This window comes from Micromesistius poutassou, assembly GCF_964030765.1.
Source record: "Micromesistius poutassou genome assembly, chromosome: 3".
NCBI classification, from domain to species: domain Eukaryota; kingdom Metazoa; phylum Chordata; class Actinopteri; order Gadiformes; family Gadidae; genus Micromesistius; species Micromesistius poutassou.
The window spans coordinates 19506891-19530547 of NC_140273.1; the positions used below are offsets into that span (position 1 = coordinate 19506891).

Sequence of the window (23657 nt, forward strand, 5' to 3'; positions counted from 1 at the left end):
CATTCCTGGTCCAGGGGGATCTGGATACCCTCTGGTCCAGCCTGGTGCCCCATGCCTGGTCTAGGGGATCTAGTTACCCTACATTATAATTAAGTGCGAGAAAAGCACTAGACACATCCACATAATAATAATAATAATAATAATAATTATTATTATTATTATCCATTACCCATACCTGGTCCAGTGGGATCTGGTCACCTGCTGGTCCTCAGCCTCTGGTCCACCCTGGTCCAGGAGATCCTGTGAAGTCAGACAGCATCTTTATAGACCCGTGCACATCGCAGTCTCGAATCTAACTACCAACCCCCCCGCAGGAGCCCCTTACCTTGAGCTGGAACGACGATGGAGATCTTGGGGTGCTTTGGTCGTCTTGTTGCAAAATACAGCCAACAGACTTACCTTGAGCAGATCTAGTAGTTTGTTGCTGTTGGTTCATGTACAAATAATTGACTATACATTTCATATCCCCCCCATTTAGCAAATAATTCCCACCCATAAACAAGGCTGACAACCGTACAAAATAACAAACTGTTCTCATGCCTTTTGTCTACTTCCTTACTACTCTCTAAAACATCGCATGAGTGTTGCCTTACTGATCAGGGTGTGATCCGAGTGACCAGAGATACATGCTGGGATACTGTGCAATCTGACGCCTACAGTTCTGTAGAGGTTCCCCCTCAGGAGAAACCAAGTTTTCAAAAGGCTGTCGTGACATCAGTTACATGACCTGGAACGTCCGTCAAGACCGTGACAGGGACTCTCCAAGGAGAAACGCCAAAGGGTAGGCTGTGAGGCTCCCCCTCTCGGCGACTAGAATACAACAGCTCTTACAGGAGGGAATCATGGCGCACATTTCAACGTTCCTCTTCATAGACCTTGAAGCCCCAGTGAGGCTTTCTTCACCTCTTCTGAAGAAGAGCACAACTGCAGCTCGACAGGGACGCTAGTTGGGATGTTTCCAAGATGGTTTCCCATTCAGCCCGAGAAATACTTGGATCTCGGCAGGAGTACAGGAGATCCAGAGGGCTTGCCAGCAGTCCATCATGTTGAGGTTAGGTACGGAAGCCACTTTGCAGAATGTTCATCTTCCATCTTCAGTTAGTTGGTTGGTTTCTCATCCGATTCTGTCCATTCGGAATGCCGTTAGTCCATCATCCATTGTACCAAGTAGCCATTGTCGCTTCCCATTGTTTGCATGATTCAGTCACACTACAGTCCAAGCTGCATGACACTCAAGTCATCCTGTCCAGTGTGTAGAAGGTCGAATTGAGATCCAGATGCTAGATCGCTCCAGGCTCTTGCTGTATTGAACACCCACTTTGTTATCCTCTTTGATTTAGGCCACAGACTTGAGTCATCAGAAACATCCGACCAATTGACACTCAAGGGTGTTTCAGGAAGAGTAGCATCCTCCTATAGCTGAAAATTAAAATGTTCAGGTAATACAAGCCAAGTAGAAAAATTTCCCCTCACACATGTGGTGCCCAGTACCAGGTTAAAGATTGCCCCTCTCACACTTAGTGCCACATGCAAGGTTAAAGATCACCCCTCTCACACTTAATGCCCCGTGCAAAGTCAACAATTGCCCCGCTCACACTTAGTGCCCCATACCAGGTTAAATATTGCCCCTCACATGAAGTAGTGCCCCATGCCATGCAAAGATTGCCCCTCACACTTAGTACCCCATGACACGCAAAGATTGACCAGTACCAGGTTAAAGATCACACCTCTTTATTTTCAGTTATTAGATTGTGTATTTACACAAACAATGACAATACTCAAAGGAATACAAAGCCAAACGAGAGGAGAGACCAGTGGAGGGTTTGTAGGTCTTTGAGAGAGGAGAGACCAGTGGTGGCTTTGTAGGTCTTTGAGAGACGAGACCAGTGGAGGGTTTGACTGAGAGACCAGTGCTGCGTTTGTAGGTCTTTGAGAGACCAGTGGAGGGTTTGACGGAGAGACCAGTGCTGGGTTTGACAGAGAGACCAGTGGAGGTTTTGTAGGTCTTTGAGAGACCAGTGGTGGGTTTTTAGGTCCTTGAGAGAGGAGAGACCAGCGGAGGTTTTGACAGAGACCAGCACTGGGTTTGTAGGTCTTTGAGACGAGACCAGTGGCGGGATTGACGGAGAAACCAGTGCTGGGTTTGTAGGTCTTTGAGAGACGATACCAGTGCTGGGTTTGTAGGTCTTTGCGCCCTGCCCGTCACAAAGAAAAGAGAACTCTTCCCGGGGCTCCCGCCAGCTTCTCCGGGGTCGTTTGCGTTACCGCACTGGACGCCTCGCGGCGCCTATCTCTGCCTCTCCAGATTTGGGAATCTGAACCCGACTCCCTTTCGATTGACCGGGGGCGACGGAGGCCATCGCCCCGCAGAGACGAGAGACCAGTGGAAGGTTTGTAGGTCTTTGAGAGGAGAAACCAGTGGTGGGTTTGTAGGTCTTTGAGAGGAGAAACCAGTGGTGGGTTTGACGGAGAGACCAGTGGTGGGTTTGTAGGTCTTTGAGAGAAGAGAAACCAGTGGTGGGTTTGTAGGTCTTTAAGAAGAGACCAGTGGTGGGTTTGACGGAGAGACCAGTGGTGGGTTTGTAGGTCTTTGAGAGAAGAGACCAGTGGTGGGTTTGTAGGTACTTGAGAGCGGCGAGACCAGTGGTGGGTTTGACGGAGAGACCAGCGCTGGGTTTGTAGGTCTTTGAGAGAGGAGAGACCAGTGGAGGGTTTGATGGAGAGACCAGTGGTGGGGGGGCTAGGGCTTCAAAGCGAACGGAGGGAAGCGTTGGAACATGCTCCGTGGTTCTCAGGTGCAGGAACTAGGTTGGGTTCTAGTTGCTGAGAGGGACAGCCCTCACATCTCACCCCTTGGCGTGTCTCCTTGAGGAGTCCCTGTCTCCATCCTGAAGGACGTTCCAGTTCATGTAACTGACGTGACGACGGCCTCTTAAACACTAGGTTCCCCTGAGGGGGAACGTCTACACAACTGAAGGCCTCAAACAGTGCAGAACCCGTCAGTCACACACCCTTATCAGCAGGACAACACACATGGGATGTGTTGCAATGATGAGGAATGTAGTAGGAAAGTGGACGGATAAAGTATCTACTAGGGACGAATGAGAGGCATGAGAAAGGAGGGGGGGGGGGGGGGAAGAGAGAGAGCGAGAGAGAGAGAGAGAGACCAGAGGAGGCGGGGCCATAGAGGGGGCGGGGCCAGAGAGGGGGCGGGGCATGGCCTATGTGGGGCGGGGCATGGCCTACGTGGGGCGGGGCCTGAGAAGCGGTTCAAACTAAACACTGTCAGCCCACAGCATTAAAAGAAAATGTTGTGACTTACAGTTCGCAGTTTCTTCTTCTTCGTGGTTCGATCGTGATACTCACAGAATCTTCTTCTTCTTGAGCTGTGAAGGAGAGCAACAAGATTAGTTTTACGGCTTGTGTGTGTGTGGCTGTGTGTGTGTGTGTGTGTGTGTGTGTGTGTGTGTGTTTTAATTAGTGATTAATCCAATAAATCCAAATAAATTATTAAAATAAGTTATTTTTCCCATCTAACTACGACGGTAACCGAGTGCATTCATTGTGTGACGTCATGGCCCCGCCCCCCTACGTCTTCAGCCGCCAACTCAGTCATCGAGTCATTGATAAATATCTGCAGCCGCGTCACCCGGCGAAAAATATCAATTAACTCAATTAAAAACAGCTTACGACGACATACATCCAGAACTACTATTATTCAACTTATCAAGTAGGCCTAGAGTAAAAAACAATAAGATAAATTATAAATAAGTGTCCTACTCACAGCAGGTCCGGATGTAGCGGGCCGTTTTACTTCAAAAAGTGTTCGTTAATTAACCCGACGGTCAACCTGGAAAACAAAAGGACCAGACGGATCATTAGTTACTTTTATAACTTCAACCGGACGTTTCTAACCATGTTTCGGTTAAACTACTAAAATAACGTCAATATTAACCGTGTAATGGAGACGGCTCAGCGTCTTTTTCAATCTAACCTGTTTGATGTGGTGGAGCCAACAGCTGACGGAGCGCGAGCAGCAGCAGCACAGTGAGGCTCAATGGAGACGCAGCGCGAACCGCACCGAGACCCGCGAAATAATCAGCGAATAATCAGCGGAACTACATGCAGGTGTGCGCCGCCATAGGTGTGTGTGTGTGTGTGTGTGTGTGTGTGTGTGTGTGTGTGTGTGTGTGTGTGTGTGTGTGTGTGTGTGTGTGTGTGTGTGTGTGTGTGTGTGTGTGTGTGTGTGTGTGTGTGTGTTGAGCGGGGGTGGGAGTGGGTGGGTGGGTTTGGGTTACAAACTGTGGGTGTGTGTTTGGGTTTGTGTGTTTAAAAGGTGAACGATATGTGGATGAGTGGGAATAAATGGTATATATTATGTGGATGTGTGAGTGTGGCTTAAAACCATATGGAGTAGAGGAATACTGTTACTACCAGGAATTGTATGCTGATTGAAGTATGAAATTACACCGTATGATGGTGTATTTCCTTTTGATGTAAGTAATACAAATAATAAAAAAATAAATGCCTAATGTGTAACATAACTAATTAACTATAACTGTATTGATACAATTACTATTATAGAACATAAAAAAATAGAACACAACTTACTTAACTTAAATATGCAAATTACAACATTTGGGCAAATTATGCAACTATGAAAGTCTTTATAGTTGCGTTTGTTTATTCACAAAATAGAAATGCTATAACGGCATAAAAAATAATAAAATCAATCAGCTCAGATATTTATTGTCAAAGTGATGAAGTTATCAAAACGTACAGAAATCCAAATGACACTAAATGTTTCAAATGACATTAATAAAAGAATACATTATATTGTTACTTTAATATTCTTATATTGTATATTTGAACAGTGTTCCAATATATTAGTCAAACATTTACATGTATTAAATCTATATCTGTACATATTTTATACAAACAAAAACAAGGCGATGACATTATAGTCATACATCAAATATCCGTACAGTCACACCCAATTCATAACGAAGACATTTATTGCCTGTTACATAATGCATGGACAAACAAATAAAAAAAACGAATTGATTGCAGTGTTTCCCACACATAGGCCAATGTGTGGCGCTGCGCCACAGATTGAACAACAACCGCCACAAATTGATTCCGCTTTTCTTATTTATTTTTACTTGAACGCGATTTTTAAATGTAACTCCGCCAGCCCGTAATCGCGCCCCCGTAATGCTGCCAGTCCGACATGTTCCCATTCCAACAGTCCTGTGCGCGTATGCAAATTAGCCATGTGCGCCAAACAGAAGAAGGGCCCTATCTTGTGACCGGCGCAATTAACTTTTAGGATTGATGAGTATTTGATCGTGAGAAAACATAGTTTTACCGCGAGTGAGTATTTAATAGAATGAATGAATGCGGGTGATGCTTGGTGCGCGCCCATCTGTCTAAACACACGCAAATTAAACACGTACCCAGCAAACATTTCGACGTCGATTAGACGTCTAATCGACGTTGGTCATGGAGGTCGAGGGGCTGATATGAAAGTTTTTCTGACGTCGGTCTTTTATGGGCTTAAATTTGTCTCATTAATATCTGTTGGTGATGGTGATCTACAAATATTTTTGATTTGCACACGTGGTTTGCTATCCACAAATACAAATTTATAATTTGTAACTTGTATTTTGGTTTTTACATACTTGTAAATATATTGTGTTTTTGTAAATACACAATTTTCCATTTGTAAAAACAAAAAGCCATTTGCAAAACTGAAAATTCTGCTCGTGAAGTATGACTCAGCATTTGTGGATCATTACTCACGCACGCGCATCTCTTTCCTCACCTGTTGCATGTCCTTTGTTCGTTTGTCATGTCCCTGTTTAATGTCTGGCTTCGGTGGATTAAATGCGCAGATTTATTGGAGATGACCGCTCATGCTTTGAGCTGTAGGATGCGTGTATGTGGAGTGAATTGGCGAGGAATTAAGGCACTGGTGTTGGCGTGGATGATCCTGGCCGGACCCGTCACCCAATGCATGGCGGAGGATCCTATCAATAACAGCGGCCTGAGGACATACAGCTGTTCAGAGCTGCTGGGACTGCGGGAGAGCGGCGCACTACCATCGCCTGGTCTTCTGCAGGATGTCCCTGGCGGACTGTGCCGACACCAGGGGGGAAGTATCGGCGAAGCAGGGCTAGGAAGCGTGGCAGGAGAGGTGGCATCAGACGGCGCATACGATCAGCCACCAAGCTACCGCTACCGCCAATGCTCCTATGCAATCCCCGCTCCCTTAAAAATAAGCTGGATGATCTGCGTCAACAGGTGGGAGCCTGCTATGAATATCGGGAGTCGGGCATTATGGCTTTTACGGAGACTTGGTTCGGTAAGGATGTTCCGGACAATTTTATTCAGATTGAGGGGTTTTCCCATGTACGTTTGGACAGAGACGCAAACTCAGGTAAACTCCGCGGAGGGGGCGTGTGTATCTACATCAATGACAGCTGGTGCCGAAACCTTGCAGTGAGGGACAGAATATGCACCCCTGATTTAGAGCTTTTGTGTGTCACCTTGCGGCCACACTATCTCCCCCGGGAATTTACCAATTTGTTTGTGTGCGTTGTCTATGTCCCACCCAGCGGTAATGCGGGCAGGGCAGCAAATCTAATCGCAGACTGTGTTCACCGTCATCTCGAAAGCAAGCCTGATGCCCCAATGATGATACTTGGGGATTTCAATCATTGCAGCTTAAATAAAACGCTGCCAGGATTTGACCAATATGTGAAGTGCAGCACCAGGAATAATAATATACTGGACAAATGTTATGGGAATATAAAAGATGCATATACTGCCAGAGCCAGACCTCCACTTAAAAACTCAGACCATAACGTAATTCAGCTGCTTCCCACATATCGGTCTGTTTTTAAATCTACCAAACCGGTCACTCAGACGGTGAAGGTATGGACTAATGATAAATTGGAGGAGCTGAAGGGATGCTTCCTTTGTACGGATTGGGATATCTTTCTCAAGGATACGGATATAGACAGTGCTACAGAAGCAACTACTGACTACATCAATTTTTGCATTGAGTCTGTCATACCCACAAAGACAATTAAACGGTATCCCAACAATAAATCTTATTTTACCCCTGACATTATGGACTGTATTAAAAGGAAAAAAGGCGCTTTCAAGTTGGGGGATAAAGCGGCGGTCCGAGCGGCCCAAAAGGACCTAAATCTGAAGATAACAGCAGCGCGCCATCAACATAAAGAACGGGCAGAGCAAAACTTGGCGGAATGCAATACTAAGAAACTTTGGGACTCAATTAGACATATGACGAACATGGACGCGAAAAAGAAACCTCTGTTTGCTCATAACGAAATTACCAGGGCAAATGAACTGAACAATTTTTATATGCGTTTTAATGTTGATAACAGTGCAGATTGTGCTGATGTTTTAGAATCTGTGATTTGTGATTTAAATGTGGATAGAATTGAAATTGATCTGGAAACAGTCCTTAAAACTTTTAAAACTATTCAGACTAAAAAGGCAACAGGTCCAGACGGCCTGTTAGCTTTTATTTTGAAATCTTTTGCTGAGGAACTGTCCCCGGTCTGGGTGAAACTATTCCAGTTTTCCATGGACACTTATACAGTGCCAAGACTATGGAAAAAATCTATTATATTACCCATACCTAAAAAGGTCAGTCCCCAGGAGGACAATGATTACCGGCCGGTGGCCATCACCTCAAATGTTTTTAAATCATTAGAGAAGATCATGATAGAGAAGCTCCGTACAGCTGTGCAACCAGCGCTTGATAAATATCAATTTGCCTACACCAAAAACCGCAGCACAAGTGATGCCATAGCGACTGTAATGCATCTTGTTCTGAAGCACCTAGAAAATCCAGCTGGATATGCTAGACTTCTTTTTGTTGATTTTAGTTCCGCTTTTAATCTCATTCAACCACACATTCTTTTGAAGAAATTAGTTCAGCTAAATGTCAATCCTTTCTTAATTCGGTGGTACTATTATTTTTTATCGAATAGGCCACAGCAGGTTAAGTTTAACTCAGCTCTGTCTGACCTGGCTGTATGCAGCACTGGTGCCCCCCAGGGGTGTGTTAGTTCACCTTTTCTGTTCACGTTGTATACCAACGACTGTGTCAGTTCTGAGCCAAATCAATTCACAATAAAATTTTCTGATGACACTGTCATACTTAGCCTGCTCACCAAACATACTAATTCGAGTGTTCATCAACTTGCGGTTGACAAGTTTGTCAACTGGTGTGATGCCCACTCGCTGCTCATTAATACAACTAAAACTGTTGAGATGTTGCTGGATCCTAGATCAATGGGAGACCAGAGCCCTGTGGCCGTCCACGGCCAGGACATTGTGCAGGTTAAAACATTTAGGTACCTTGGTGTCCGTGTTGACAGCGATTTGAGCTGGGGCACACAGGTGGCCAATGTTTGTGCCAAAATTCACCAACGTCTCCATTTCCTACGTAGGCTCAGAGTATTTGGAGTTTGCAAAAATATTATGCTAATTTTTAATAGAGCAGCAATTGAGTCAATACTCCGCTATGGTATCACCAGCTGGTTTGGTAATTTAACTGTTAAATCTAGAGCTGAAATCTCAAGCCTTGTCAAAACTGCTGGCAAGATTATGGGAATAACACCCCCCCTAAATCCACAGGACCTTTTTGAGCAGGCGACGATCAGACAGGCAAATGCCATTTTAACAGATAGTTCTCATGTGCTGAATAGTGAATATACTCTCCTGAACTCTGGAAGGAGATATAGGCTTCCCTTGTGCAGGCACAATCGATACAAACATTCCTTTGTGCCTGTATCAACCAAGCTTCTCAACAGCAGGAAATGATTGCGATGTCTCTGTATATGCATACGAACATAGGCTATGTGTATATGGAAATGAATGTATTATGAGTCAAACTATGGACATATGTGAGTGAATTGATTAATGTATGCTTGAGGTTATGTGATGCTGATATGAATGTATATTTATGATTACAGTTAGAGTAGCGGTGTGGATGCATGTGAATGACGTTCATGTCGGCTTGCTGCATGTGCAGGATTGTCCAGTGGTCTGTTTACTCCACCAGTTTTCTAACTTGATGTTCTTTTTGTACTGTATGTGTTTTTATGTATGCAACATGTTCCCTGTCTCCACGACAAATTTCTCCCTGGTGGAGACTAATAAACTAACCTAACCTAACCTAACCTAACTTACGCATTTTTGAGACATTCTTGTCGAAGATCCGCACAGATCCACAAGCAAATAGCTCGTGATTCGCAAGTGGCCTGCCCCTCCTCACAAGTAGGTGGCAGTGTTGTTGTATGCATACAAATATTCCTTCCACAAACACAAATTTAGGATTTGTAACTTGTGTGTTGGTTTTTACAAATAAATGTGTATTCGTAAAAAAAAAAAGGCATTCGTAAAACTGAAAATTCTGCTCGTGAAGTGTGATTCAGCATTTGTGGATCATTACTCACGCACACGCATCTCTTTCCTCACTTACGCATTTTTGAGACATTCTTGTCGAAGATCCGCACAGATCCACAAGCAAATAGCTCGTGATTCACAAATGGCCCGCCCTCCTCAACCAGTAGGTGGCAGTGTTGTTCTATGCATTGATGTAGCTATGGTTTGCATTCTGCTTAAGCGGACTTTCGATTTCGCTGTAAAACCATGGCTGAAGATGGAGCAACCCGGTATCACGCCAAAGCGTGAAATAGATACGTTGGTCCACCTCGCAAAGCGTGTACGTGTAACGTCTTGCCTGATCAAAGCGTGAAGAGTACACGCTTTCTTCCGCCCATCTAAATGAATGGAGGAATAGCACCAACAGGGGGCGAGACATTCTCCCAACATTTGGTGAAATGTTTACGTAGTCTTTATTATCTGACGGGGAAATGCAATATTTTAGGGCAGATTCACTAAACGTGTTTCTAATAACATTTCTAGCGAAAAATATACTTTTAACTTGCATAATCTTCAGTCAGTGAATGTGTCTGATCTTTAGTTTGATAATTGATTTATTTTTTTCGGTCTCGCTAAGGATGTTTCAACGACGTCAGGTTCCCTCAGTGCAAACCATAGCTACATCAATGCATAGAACAACACTGCCACCTACTGGTTGAGGAGGGCGGGCCATTTGTGAATCACGAGCTATTTGCTTGTGGATCTGTGCGGATCTTCGACAAGAATGTCTCAAAAATGCGTAAGTGAGGAAAGAGATGCGTGTGCGTGAGTAATGATCCACAAATGCTGAATCACACTTCACGAGCAGAATTTTCAGTTTTACGAATGCCTTTTTTTTTTTACGAATACACATTTATTTGTAAAAACCAACACACAAGTTACAAATCCTAAATTTGTGTTTGTGGAAGGAATATTTGTATGCATACAACAACACTGCCACCTACTTGTGAGGAGGGGCAGGCCACTTGCGAATCACGAGCTATTTGCTTGTGGATCTGTGCGGATCTTCGACAAGAATGTCTCAAAAATGCGTAAGTGAGGAAAGAGATGCGCGTGCGTGAGTAGTGATCCACAAATGCTGAGTCATACTTCACGAGCAGAATTTTCAGTTTTGCAAATGGCTTTTTGTTTTTACAAATGGAAAATTGTGTATTTACAAAAACACAATATATTTACAAGTATGTAAAAACCAAAATACAAGTTACAAATTATAAATTTGTATTTGTGGATAGCAAACCACGTGTGCAAATCAAAAATATTTGTAGATCACCATCTGTGCGTTTACAGATATTAATGAGACAAATTTAAGCCCATAGTCTTTCGACCGACGTCGTTTCGACGTCTCATAGACGACATCAATCCACGCCGTCTCGACGTTGTATAGACGACATTTCAACCTACATGAAATTTACTTTTAAGCCAATACACTAAATTATACACTTAATTATGAAAAAAGTAGTAGTATTAAGCTACATTTCAGTTACCTTGTAGTGTGCCCCAATTTACGGTTTTCAGTATAGCTACCCACTGAACCTACAAGCAGTTCTTGTGCTGCATGTAGATAATTGAACATTTCTCAATCTGTTGTAAACATATTAACGACCAATTCCAGCCAACATTACCTCAAACCGTGTCGTCAACAAGTCCAATAGACGTCGAGTCGCAACGTGACTTTATTTCGACCCTTTGCCGACATGAGACATGATATAACCAAATGTAGCCTAGAGCATTTGGTCACATCAAAAGGATAGCAATATTTGGCTAGATAGATCCATCTATAATATTTTGTTTAGTTATGAATACTCTAAATCAAGCATTAATACATGTCCTAATACTCTTAAAAGAAAGACGGATTTCAGGGTATAAAGTGCACTAACAAAACATTTATTATTACCAAAGTAGGCCTACAAGAACAAGGCCTACAAGAACAAGATGAACAAGAACAAGACAAAATGAAAATAAAACTTAGTAAGACAAAACTTCCATGCCCCCAGTCCTTGCTGGCGCATGTTTAAGATGCAGACCCATGGCTGCTTCGATCTCCGTGTCTGTGGCCTTACAGTTCCATCTCTTAACAGCAGCTGGAAAGAAGTCACAACAAAAAGTTAATATTCATCTTTACAGAGCACCTCTTCTGATGTTGCAATTTTGGTCTGTCAACCCCCGAAAGAAAGATTTCCTGCCTATAATCTTGTGCATGAAAACACCAGTACAAGGATGGGGGATAGTAAGAAGTTTGACAATATTTGAAAATAGAAAAGTGTTTGTCAATGAGCCCCACATAGAACTTAATAAATTCCATTTGAACTATAACATACGATGACAAGTCTAAGTACATACAGGCTTTACTTTGAAATCTATGTAATTAACTGTTTAGAGCATAATCAGCTGAAATATAAAAACAATCATTTCTCAATAGAATTGTCTGCAATAATGAAGATATTTGTGGAAGCTTCTTTCTACAGATGCACACAGACGGTTCTCTAACCCACACTTTAGACCGGAGCTGCTGTTTACTAATAACTTGTGATATAATAACAACAATGGAGCAACTCAGGAGTGGCATTATGAAGCAGTCTCAGATAGATGGAGGCAAAAGAAACCTAATTTTAGTAATGTTAATCTTTGCTGTCTTACCCAAGATCAACTCAAACAGCTTTGTTCGCCGAAAGGAGCGTTTGTCACGCTGTCCCCCTCCAAGCATGTTGAAGATTGACATGACTCTGTTGGACATGAGCCTGTAAGACACATTTGGTCAGTATGCTGTATGTTATATCCCTAAAAATGCAATGCATCAAAAAGGTGTTCTGTTTACATCATTGAATCAGTGACAATAACTGAATATAAAAAGTGTGTAATATATACATAACATTTTAAAGACGTGTAGCTTAAATTCTTTATAATTTTAGCCAAATTTCCACATATTCCCTTTACCTTTATTACCTACTGTAATTCAATTGATACGGCACACTAAATCATATTTATTTAAATAATTCAAATTACACATACCTGTTCATGTTCACTGTTCACTTCGCAGTGCAATCCTTGATGCTGCTTCCCCCAACTTTGGACAACAAGGTTATCTGTAATGGCAGAACAAGAATGTCATCCTCTGGCAGTGAACTGAATATCTTTGGGTTGTGGATAAAACAAGACATTCTAGGACGTCATCTTGGACTTTGGGAAACACTGATAAACATTTTTCACCATTTTCTGACAATTTATAGACCAAACAACTCATTGATAAAATAATCAACAATAAAAATAATCGTTAGTATCAGCACTTATTTCAACTTGCCATTGTCACTCGTGTCTCCCGATTTTGAAGGCTTTCCTCAAATTCCAGAACCTCCTGTTCTGTTTTGAGTTGCTGAATTGTGCATAGAGTGTGTGTCCCCAGTGAGGCTTCTATGCGCTGCAGCTGGTCCTTCACTTGGATAAACATCGTCATCACCTTCCTCTGGAATTCTGAAATGTTATAAGACGTTAACAACTACTCAGCCAGAGCAAAGCTTTTGAGATATTATTCCAACATGAGTAATGACACAGCAACATAAAGATTGTCTTACTTTCTGCTGACATTGGGTATGGGTTGCTTCTCAGATTTGCTGTGGGTCACAGGCAAAGTACAATTACCAAAACATTGTAATACTACAAGACCCACATTGCAGGAACAATAACTTTATACAGCACATAAGTGGATATGTAAAATAAAAATAAATCCAAATTACAATGAAATGGCAGCAGAATTGCAACAAGGGAGAAGTTTCACCTACTTTTCTTCCCCTTCAATGCAGACACTGGGGTTGAAGTACGTCTATGAAATTGGCTCGCACCACCTGAAACAAAAAGGACAGATTGTAGATATACCAAGGCAAGACAAGAACTAACATAACATCTTGACCTTCCCTTACAAATCAGTAATACATTCACACCCAGAGCAATCATCCAAAATACCTTAACTGCGATTGACATTGACAGTGTTGTTAGTTAGTGTTGTGCTTCAAACAAAAGAACTCTACTGGTATGACAGCTGCATACATGTATGATGTTTTGTTAAAACAGTCTGACTTGGATCCCTTTACAATTGAGTGCAGCTTGAGATTTGAAAACATTCATGCTTCTTAAAGTTGAAGGAGCTAAAATAGCACTTACGTCTCGGTGTCCCCTTCTTGGACTCTCGAAGGTGGACCCATCGCTAACACATTGGGGGAGGCAATGCTCAAATCTTGGAAAAGAAATTACTAATTAGTACACGACCGAAAATTATAATATTTGGAAGACACCAACATATTTGTAGAGCTACGAGTGTGTTATCTAAGCTGTATTTCCGATGACAAACTTTACAAACATTAGCCTATGAAGCAGCTCTGTGGTGTACTCAGAATTCACAGCCATAACCATTTCCTCACTTGAGTAGCTTGTAAAAGTGAAAGTAAAAGTGGGTCACAAACCAAACTTATTTCAAAAGTCCATTACTAACTGCAATTCGGCCATTATGAGAAGTCACGTGTGGGAGTGGAACTGCCCTGGCTCAAATCAAATTCTCCTTGAGTTGGGCTCCCTATAACAAATCACAGCAGGTTAAAAGACAAAAATCACACAAGTAAATGCTCCAGCTTTATAATGAAAGATCACATGAACTACTTCTCAAGCTCTGATGTCGGGTGTGCGCATGTCTTCCTGGCATTGACGCAGATTAGAATAATCATAACAGATCTGCTGTCACAGAAAAATAAATAACCTAGCAACATTAGGTTAGCAAGTGCACTTCCTATACTGAAAAGTAATTACGTATTGGGGTCTCCACTGCAACACTCTTCCATGGTGAGCCAATCACAGGCGAAGGAGTCTGGAGTCTTGGTGACCCTGACAAAACATGCATACCATACACTGAATACTGCAGTTAGAGAAATATGTCATTCAACAAATACCAATAAAAATCATTAAATGATATGGATATGGCAGTAAAGAAAATATGGTTACTTCTTAAGGTGACTCTCCCACGAGTAGGTGGTGATGCAAGGGTCCTCTTATCTTCAAGGCGTGGGGACCGCCTTACAAGCTCTGACAACAAAACAGGTCAAATAAAGTACTACATCAAGCCTAAAAACAATAACAAATCCAGCACAATAAGGTTGTGCACATCTTTAGCAAAGACGATTTATGTGCTAGAGCCTCCGCTGCTGTAAAGGTAGCAGTTGGTCTTTGAAACGGATGACCAATCTGAAAAGAAGTCTGAAGAAGGAGTCTGGAGGCTTGGGAACCTGTGGCTATACATCATTTTAAATTAATAAATGCAACACTGGCCTTAATTGGGGAATGTTCAAACCTGGATGTAAACTGTCAAACATTGTGACGGCAGCATTAAGATTTAACAATAAAATTGCACTTACCTTGAAGGTTGTATATGCTAGTAGCAATTCCCGAAGTACCTGTACTGCTTGTATGTTGCATTTGACTCTTACTATCTGCATACATGAAAACAAACAATTTCAAATAAATAAAGGATGACTATATAGAACTGCAACACGGTTCCTGCCAAGTTCATTTTTGCACAATCATCAAAAAAATATTTTACGTGTGCGATCCTTTACTGCGGTGCAGCTAGCAGTTGGGGTTTCGGATGATGTGGCGGTCTGAATTGAAGGTCTCTGGAAGCCTCGGGAACCTGTGGCTATACATAATTTTAAAATCTTTTATACAACACTGGCCTTAATTGGGGAATGTTCAAATCTGGATATCAAACATTGTGACGGCAGCATTAAGATTTAACAATAAAATTGCACTTACCTTGAAGGTTGTATTTGCTAGGGGCAATTCCCAAAGTACCTGTACTGCTTGTGTGTTGCATTTGACTCTTACTATCTGCATACATGAAAACAAACAATTTCAAATAAATAAAGGATGACTACATAGAACTGCAACACGGTTCCTGCCAAGTTCACTTTTGCACAATCATCAAAAAAATATTTTACGTGTGCGATCCTTTACTGCGGTGCAGCTGGCAGTTGGGGTTTTGGATGATGTGGCGGTCTGAAATGAAGGTCTCTGGAGCCCTTGGGAACCTATAGATATAAATTATCTTTACTTTATGAATGTTGTTGTGCGATGACGCTACCGTAACACACATCACTAGTGAGCTCAAGCCAAAAACAAACAAGCAAAATTTGCCTTTTAGAGTATCTTTGACCTGGAATACACAATGTGAATTAGCACACCTTGTAACACAATACATTTTGGTGAAATGTAGATCCTATACTGCATTCCAATTAAAATCCCATCACAATAAATAATATCTTCAGTCTGCCAACTTGCGTAAAAAGAATATTGAGAATGAATGCAAATATATACAGAGTTTAGTTTGGTGTGTAGGCACTGATCCTGTCAGTCCCTGCAGCACACACCTGTCTAGCCTAAGAGAGCAGGGAGTGACAATAGGGACCCCCCCCCCCCCCCCCGGAAACCTTAATCAGAGCCTACAGGTGGATGCTGGGGTGGAGGGGGGTGAGATGATGTGTGGTAAGCAGCAGAAATACTGTGCAGCAGTAACCATCAGTAACTATCCGTCTGAGCAGTGTAGCGGCAACATGGCAATGTGAAAGTGCGTTAGCAGGTACGGGAAGCTTAAATAGATCTTGCCTGCCTTGTTGAGAGGGGGGCACTTGATAAGTTGTGTAGGAGTAGTGTGTGTATCACTTGCATGCAACGTGACTCGAGTTGTCTGCCTGAAGTGCATTTGAAGGCTTTGCTTCGCTTTCTTATTTGAGTCTACCGAAGCTAAACATTAACTTAACCTTAACAATGCTCTCCATGTCCACCCACATTAAACTTTTACCTGCCATGTCGGTCACCTTCCGCTTAAATTTCTTCGGTGGTTGTGGTAACGGCTTTAGAGTTTTTTTCTCTGTGTGGAAGAAGATATATTTTCTCATATACATACATAGGCATCTGAACAAATGTTAAGAGTTGGAAGTAAGATGTTACTTATGCCATGTATAAAGTATAACAGGGGGGTTGGGGGGGTTCCACTTTAATGCTTACCAGAAACTGTTGGGGATTCTGGAGAAGGCATATCTGCATGTATCACAGCATGAGCATTTTTGAATTAGCATTAAACATGGGTCATACACTATTAAAAGACATGACAAGCATCCCTACTCCGTCATCAACAACAAGTGAAAAGCAATACTACAAATACCAAAAACTCACCTTGAACGAAGTCTTCAAAAAGACGTTTCTTTCGGATTCTTTTGGGCTTCTCCTCTTCAGGTTCCTCAAATAGAAGTTGAGTATTCACCTCGATTTCTGCAGAATCTGTGGAAAAATATATTTCATCAGACCGTTTGAGGCAAGCACAGGAGAGTTAACCTCCCTAAAACATAACACAGCAACCAAAAGAAAAAAACGACTCAAAAGATAAATAAATATAATTAAAGGGGTGATGAGGGACTTGAGATGTGATGTGTTATGTAACATTTCTTCACTTGTGTGCCAGGCAACTCTTGAGTACAAGAGTCCAGGAGTACCTTGATGTAGAAACAATGTCCTTACCCTTATCTTTTTTATATTTGATGAGGGGAAAAGCATTCCAGCCATCATCAGGTTCAAGTTTCCTATTGAGGGCAGTGGTGGCACCACACTTGGGCCATCTCAATGTTCGTTTTTCTTCATCAATCCAGGTAATTGGCACCGCACCTTGTTGTGTGACACCTTTTGCTATCCACGTGGCTTGGACAAATTCCATGACAGCCTAAACAAAAATATAAATAGCATTGACAGACAAAGTGTGAGTATACAGACAACATATGCCATACGAGTCAAGTAAGCTGTTAATCAACGTCAGCAATCCATGCTTGCACAACAATAGACAAGGACATGCGAAAAATGACTGTGCTCCACCACATCATCAGTGCCAGTATCCCAACAATTATTATTAAAGTCACCAAACCAATTCACCTACTGAGGCATTCCACTAATTAAATATACTCATTAGGGAAAGCCCACAAGCTACCTAGTGGTACAGAAAGGGTTAGTGAAAGATCAAAGAGAAAAATAAAAATTACAGAAATAATGGGGATAATTCATTAACACAGAAAACATGCTAGGGTTAGGTAAGCATCGGTCAGATGCTTTATTAACGACGGTGTGACATTTAACATACCACCAAATGCAAACTTTATTTCTCCACTGCATGCAGTAGAGGGAAGATGGCAAACCCATCCTGATAGGGAAGGCAAACCGCTTTCCTGTCCAGATCTTCAATCCTCATGAGTTTCCGCTTAGCTCTTTCAAAGCTCCCCACATAAACAATGTTAAAGAGTTTAGAACTGCAGGGATCCTGGAAGAGATCAGCCGTGTCATCTGGGCTGAGAACGTCAACCACTGCTGTTCCATCCCCTCTTTTCTCATTGATGAAGGCAAAGTCCTCGTTCCGAAGCAGAAAGCATCTGTCTTGTGGTTTAGCAGAAATGACACGAGTATGTCTTCGCCGTTTATGCAGTTGATGGGTCTCTGCCTTCTCTGCAACCCTTTTTGTGACCTGCACTACAGGGTTGCGGCTGTTGCGAACCATTTTCTTAATGACCTGAAGATGGTTCTCGAAAGGGAAACACGACAGATCATTCAACGAGCACTTGAAGAATCTGACGTCTTCGTGCAAGTGTTTCAAAGAATGAACATTGTACGTGGGGAATATCTGTCCGTACAAGTCAATGCTTGCATCGACAAAGTGAATCAAGAGATCCCTTGCATAATCCAAGTACTCATTTCTCTTCTCTGCGTCACTTTCTAGCAGAATAGACATACTAACTGTTAATGTCAAGAAATGGCTGTAGAGGGGTTGTGGAAGAACACTGCGCAAGACAACTGGCCCTGTGTACAAGAGAAACTGGCGATATTCAGTTGCCTTCCAACGGTCAATTTCATCAAGAGCCTGGGGCTGCCTTGCAAATTCCCCTGGCATTGCTCCCTTAAGGCTAAGCAGCCTTTCTGATAATTCCTCCTGCTGCCTCCGTAGCAGTTTGCACTTTGAGGGTCCTCGAATTAGAAAGACCAGGATGCGTTTCACAACACCAAGGCACACCAGATGCATGTAATCCAGAGGAAACTGATTTACGCACATAATCCCCACATCAAGAAGAGGAGATGGCGTTTTCTGATGGATCGCATACTTCAATTGGCTGAACATTTCATCCGTTCTGCTGGGACTGACATCTGTAGAGGTGTAAACCATCCTACTCTCTATGCGTGTTGCTGTAGCTTCACATCTCTCACAACCTTGGCTTGCGTTGTGGCCTTTAATGCACTTGAGAAAAGCTCTAGCTGGTGCATCACAGATAAATGCCCTAATGCTCACTTTGTGAACTACGTTCTGGTGTTCAACTCCTTTTTCCAGCAAACCAGCTAAATCCTCGAGCAAGGCTTGTACGTAGTCAGTTAGTGGTTCGGGTTTGCCCTTTCCGAAATACAGCGCCACAATAAATGGATCTGCACCATTACAAGTGGCCAAGATGGGCCAAAAATGATTTTTGCTGGACTTGAAAACAGGAACCCCATCAACGTTGAACGTCAATTCTATGTCTCCTGTGAAAGTTGCATTTTTGGTAAGATAGTCAAGAATGCCTGACTCAAGACCGTAATATGCATACTGCCCATTGCACTTGAACTGGCATTCTACATCTTTGGGAGTTTGGAGAAGTGTCCGGGCGTCTTTGGGAAGACGGTGGCCATGTTTTCTCAGAATAGTCAACAAACCATTAACAGCTGTTAGAGTTTGATTGTTGGATGTTGCCCATTGAGCCAAATCTCCAGCTAGAGTTCCAGTCTCAATATCTAAATCGTCTGTCTCAAAATGATCTACATCAGACTGACTCGAATCAACGACATCATGCTCAAAGTCCAATGTTTGCTCTTCGTCAGAATCGGAATGACTGCATGTAGCCATCAATTGTTCATCAGTTGAAGTACCAGGGAGTTCTGAATCATCTGACAACCCTTGCTGTACCAGGGACAGTTCTCCCTGCTGTGAAGTGGTTGCTTCCAGTGACTCCTCAGAGTCGTGCAAGGAGGTACATTCCTGTGCAGCATTATCTTCCGCAGCATCATCTTCTGCATCACTGTCTTGTGCTTCATCATTTGCTCTCGACTTCAGTCTTCTCCAGTCACGCAAGTAGTTTGAAGCCATTGTGCTATGTTATAAAACAAAGCTGCAACGCTACGCCAAAACAAAAGATGATACAAAAGATACAAGTTTATACTGGTGCCATCAGTGTCTTTCATCAGTAGCTTCCATGGTCTTCCTGGTTGGAGACTGTGCTTTACATGTAGCATAGCCTATTATCCATGTTTATAATATTTTTTTATGATAAACAGTTGCATATTTAAATCCGAATTAACACATTGAATACTACCTTTAATAGCAGACATTTAAAAAATATTTAATGAATAAACTGTATAGACCCATTTGTAAAATGTGTTTCATAATTGCAAATCTCACATTTTAACATTTTCACATTTTATTTAAACATCAACTTAAATATTCAAAACAGTAAGCAGACTATTTAATTACATTTGTATGAATATAAACTATATCTGTTAAATCCTGATAATGCACCTTCCTGTGATTTATTGTAAAAGGTGTAGGGCATGCGCCTTCTAGCCCCCCAGCCTAAACAGCAACTGTCTGCTACATCAAGTCCATTTAGCTAGCAACATCAGTAGCTATCACCCCTCCCTCTTTGAATAATGACGAATAAATAGAGAAGAATCGGTCCTCACATTAACCACATTCACAGGACTAATGCACGAGAAAAGTGCTTTCCCACCCGACTATGCACGTCTTTTATTTTCAAGAACACACAGCTAACGTTAGCCCCGAAACGGGATGCTGCTACCCCCCAGCAGGCCGCTTTGGGGCTCCAAAGCGGGCCGTTTTTGAGCTAAGCTAATGTTAGCATGCTAGCTTTCCCTTCCCCGTTCGTATGTAACGTTACAAATACGAAAACAAGCTATCCATGAGAATATGCCATGTAGACTTAAACAGTTAAGCATGCAAATGAAAAAAGGATAATGTCTTTACAAATACATTTTCATTTTAAATAAGAGTGTATTTTCGGAACTCACCTGGAACTTCGACGCTTGCCTTGACTGCGAACAAATCACCTGGTGCGCAGTGTGACGACTGTGTGCACGCGTTAGAGGACAAAGTGATAATTTGTTGTTGGGATTACGTGTTGGTGCGCAAGGAAAAATAGTTCCTAAATGGAACTTGAGTAAATGCTGGAATAAAACATTTTAGCACCAATATTGGCCATATACATGATAGCATATTGCGTTTGGATTAATAACACTTTTTAATAACATAATTAATGTGTAAACATTACCGTTCACACTAATGTTACAAAGTTACATCGTTGTTAAGTTAAATAGCGATATAAACAGTGTTTATTCAGTTACACCACTGTCAAACAAGCTTTAATCAAAAACAACATTTCCGTACGCATATATGTTTTCATGTCGCCAAATGGTCGAAATAAAGTCACGTTGTGACTTTATTATTTCCTCTAATGATTATGTTTTCATGTCGAAATGAAGTCACGTCGTGACTCAACGTCGACTGGACTTGTTCGCTTCGACGCAGGTCGAGAAAATGTTTGCTGGGTAGGGCCTAAGTGTATGAGAAGGAAATCGAGTCAGTCGACCTGCGATAAGCAGCTGATTCTGAACGAACTCGTCTTCGAGATGGATGTGTTCTAACGCATTTTTAATCAAAAAAAAATTCTGACCATTTAATTTTCGAAATTTTAGGTGAAGCCGAGCTTCCCTTGCAGTCGAGAAGTCGCCACTACGAAAGAATGCAATGCAACTAGCAGGATCTAAACAAACTAAGCTCCAGCGAATTACTAAAATGCAGAAGTAGTGGAGAATGGCGAAACACAGCAACTCTAGCCTACTCTCAACCAAAATAAAAATAATCGCCGCCCGGTGCAGCAGTGTGAACTGCCCGGTTTTTAGAACGTCTCAGCCCGTCTCGTCGCAAGGAGTCGCAAGGAGTTGCGAGTTGCAAGCAGTTGCGTCGCAAATCTTTGGTCTGAATTGGCACATTGAACTGGCACATTGCTACCTGGTCTGTGGGAAACACTGAAGTAGGCCTACGTAATTTTTTCATTTCATTGACAAACAATTCAATTATGGTCATACTCTTGTTTGCTAGCGGCTACGATTTCAGTACTATTGAAGATCTTCGCTCCTTCTCAACTCAGTGGTAATATTTTTTTCACAAAATACAACCAATAGTACGTTAATGTTAAATCTTACTTGTGAAAAGTAATCCCCTGATTCCTATTTTCGACGGTCCGCTCATTTGAGCAGGAACACCAGTCCGGCATCCTTGTTCTCTTCTGTAGACGCGACCTGTCAGCTGTCAGCTCAGGCTGCTCATCACCACTCCAAGACGGCGGCCGAATTTCTCGCGTCACAGCAGCCAATGCTGCGTCTACTTATAAGATGTCTATGGCGGTGTACAGGTAACAATGGCTTCCCCGCGTAAACGCACTGCAGGTGAACCCTGGTGGCGCGGCGCGGCACCGCGGCTCCTCAGTCCTGCTGCTCCACACTGAAGCGGCTCCTCCTGCCGCGGCCCCTGGACGCTCCGTGGGGGAGGGGGGCGGCCCCTCCAGCCTCCTCCATCAGGAGGTCCTCCAGGACCCCCAGACCCAGCAGGTCCAGGGAGAACACGGGCGGGGCTCCCCGGGGGTCCTCCAGCTCCGCAAAGCTCAAGGGCTCCAGGTCGGGAGGCGTGGTCACCATGGAGACCAGGGGCGGGTTCAACATGGCCGCCATAGCAGAGGCGGATGAGGCGAAGCTGGGGTGAAGGGAGGAGGTGCTGGAGCCGCTGGAGAGAGAGGACAGGCTGCCTGAACGGAGCTCCAGCTCCTGAGAACCAACAAGGAAACAGGTGTGACCTGGGTACCAGGTGTGTGACCTGGGTACCAGGTGTGTGACCTGTATGTACCAGCTGTGTGACCTGGGTGTGTACCAGGAGTGGTACCTGGGGGCGTGTACCAGGTGTGTGACCTGGGTGTGTACCAGGTGTGGTACCTGGACCCGTTGCTCCAGGGCTCTGTCGCTGGTCTCCAGGGTCCTCTGTCGGACCTCCAGGTCTCTGGTTCTCTGCTGCTCCTTCTGCAGCCGGCGGATGTAATCCACCAACGCCTTCAGGACGGTCCCCTTGTTCCAGCACAGCTCCCTAAACACCATCAACACCCCCCAGTATAACTCCATCAACACCACCCAGTATAACCATCAACACCACCCAGTAGAACACCATCAACACCACCCAGTATAACACCATCAACACCACCCAGTATAACCATCAACACCACCCAGTAGAACACCATCAACACCACCCAGTAGAACACCATCAACACCACCCAGTATAACACCATCAACACCACCCAGTAGAACACCATCAACCCCACCCAGTATAACACCATCAACACCACCCAGTAGAACACCATCAACACCACCCAGTATAACACCATCAACACCACCCAGTAGAACACCATCAACACCACCCAGTAGAACACCATCAACACCACCCAGTATAACACCATAAACACCACCCAGTATAACACCATCAACACCACCCAGTATAACACCATCAACACCACCCAGTAGAACACCATCAACACCACCCAGTATAACACCATCAACACCACCCAGTATAACACCATCAACACCACCCAGTAGAACACCATCAACACCACCCAGTAGAACACCATCAACCCCACCCAGTAGAACACCATCAACACCACCCAGTAGAACACCATCAACACCCCCCAGTATAACACCATCATCACCACCAAGTTTAATACCATCAACCCCACCCAGTATAACTCCATCAAAACCACCAACCACACCACCTAGATTGTTACACCATCAACACCACCACCAGGACCATCCACACCAGCCACAGTACTGTAAACAGCATCCACAGCATAACATCAACACCATCCAAAGTGTAATACCATCAACACCACACACAACACTGTAAACACCACTGCACAAAACCCTCAACAGAAGGGGGTGAGTCGAGGGGCCACAGTGAGTCGAGGGGCCACAGTGAGGAGGAGGGGCCACAGTGAGTCGAGGGGCCACAGTGAGTCGAG

At 43.2% G+C, this 23657-nt stretch overlaps 1 protein-coding gene and 2 long non-coding RNA genes across 3 annotated transcripts; all 3 read right to left on the minus strand.

Moving 5' to 3' along the window:
• Positions 1-11458: 11458 nt before the first annotated feature.
• Positions 11459-12568, minus strand: LOC311340366. Its single transcript, XR_014633256.1, has 3 exons — positions 12496-12568; positions 12124-12224; positions 11459-11567 (listed from the first exon to the last, which is right to left on the minus strand). It is a non-coding gene; the product is annotated as an uncharacterized lncRNA (long non-coding RNA).
• Positions 12569-12790: 222 nt separating this feature from the next.
• On the minus strand, positions 12791-13750 carry LOC311340762. Its single transcript, XR_014633278.1, has 4 exons — positions 13642-13750; positions 13263-13325; positions 13056-13094; positions 12791-12954 (listed from the first exon to the last, which is right to left on the minus strand). It is a non-coding gene; the product is annotated as an uncharacterized lncRNA (long non-coding RNA).
• Positions 13751-17195: 3445 nt separating this feature from the next.
• Positions 17196-22746, minus strand: LOC311341122 (uncharacterized protein; the record flags this gene model as incomplete). Its single annotated transcript, XM_084466023.1, has 3 exons — positions 17196-17239; positions 21805-22422; positions 22588-22746. 2 exons carry the CDS (start codon positions 22744-22746, stop codon positions 22084-22086), a joined length of 498 nt encoding a protein of 165 aa, XP_084322149.1. The 3' UTR covers positions 17196-17239; positions 21805-22083.
• Positions 22747-23657: the final 911 nt, after the last annotated feature.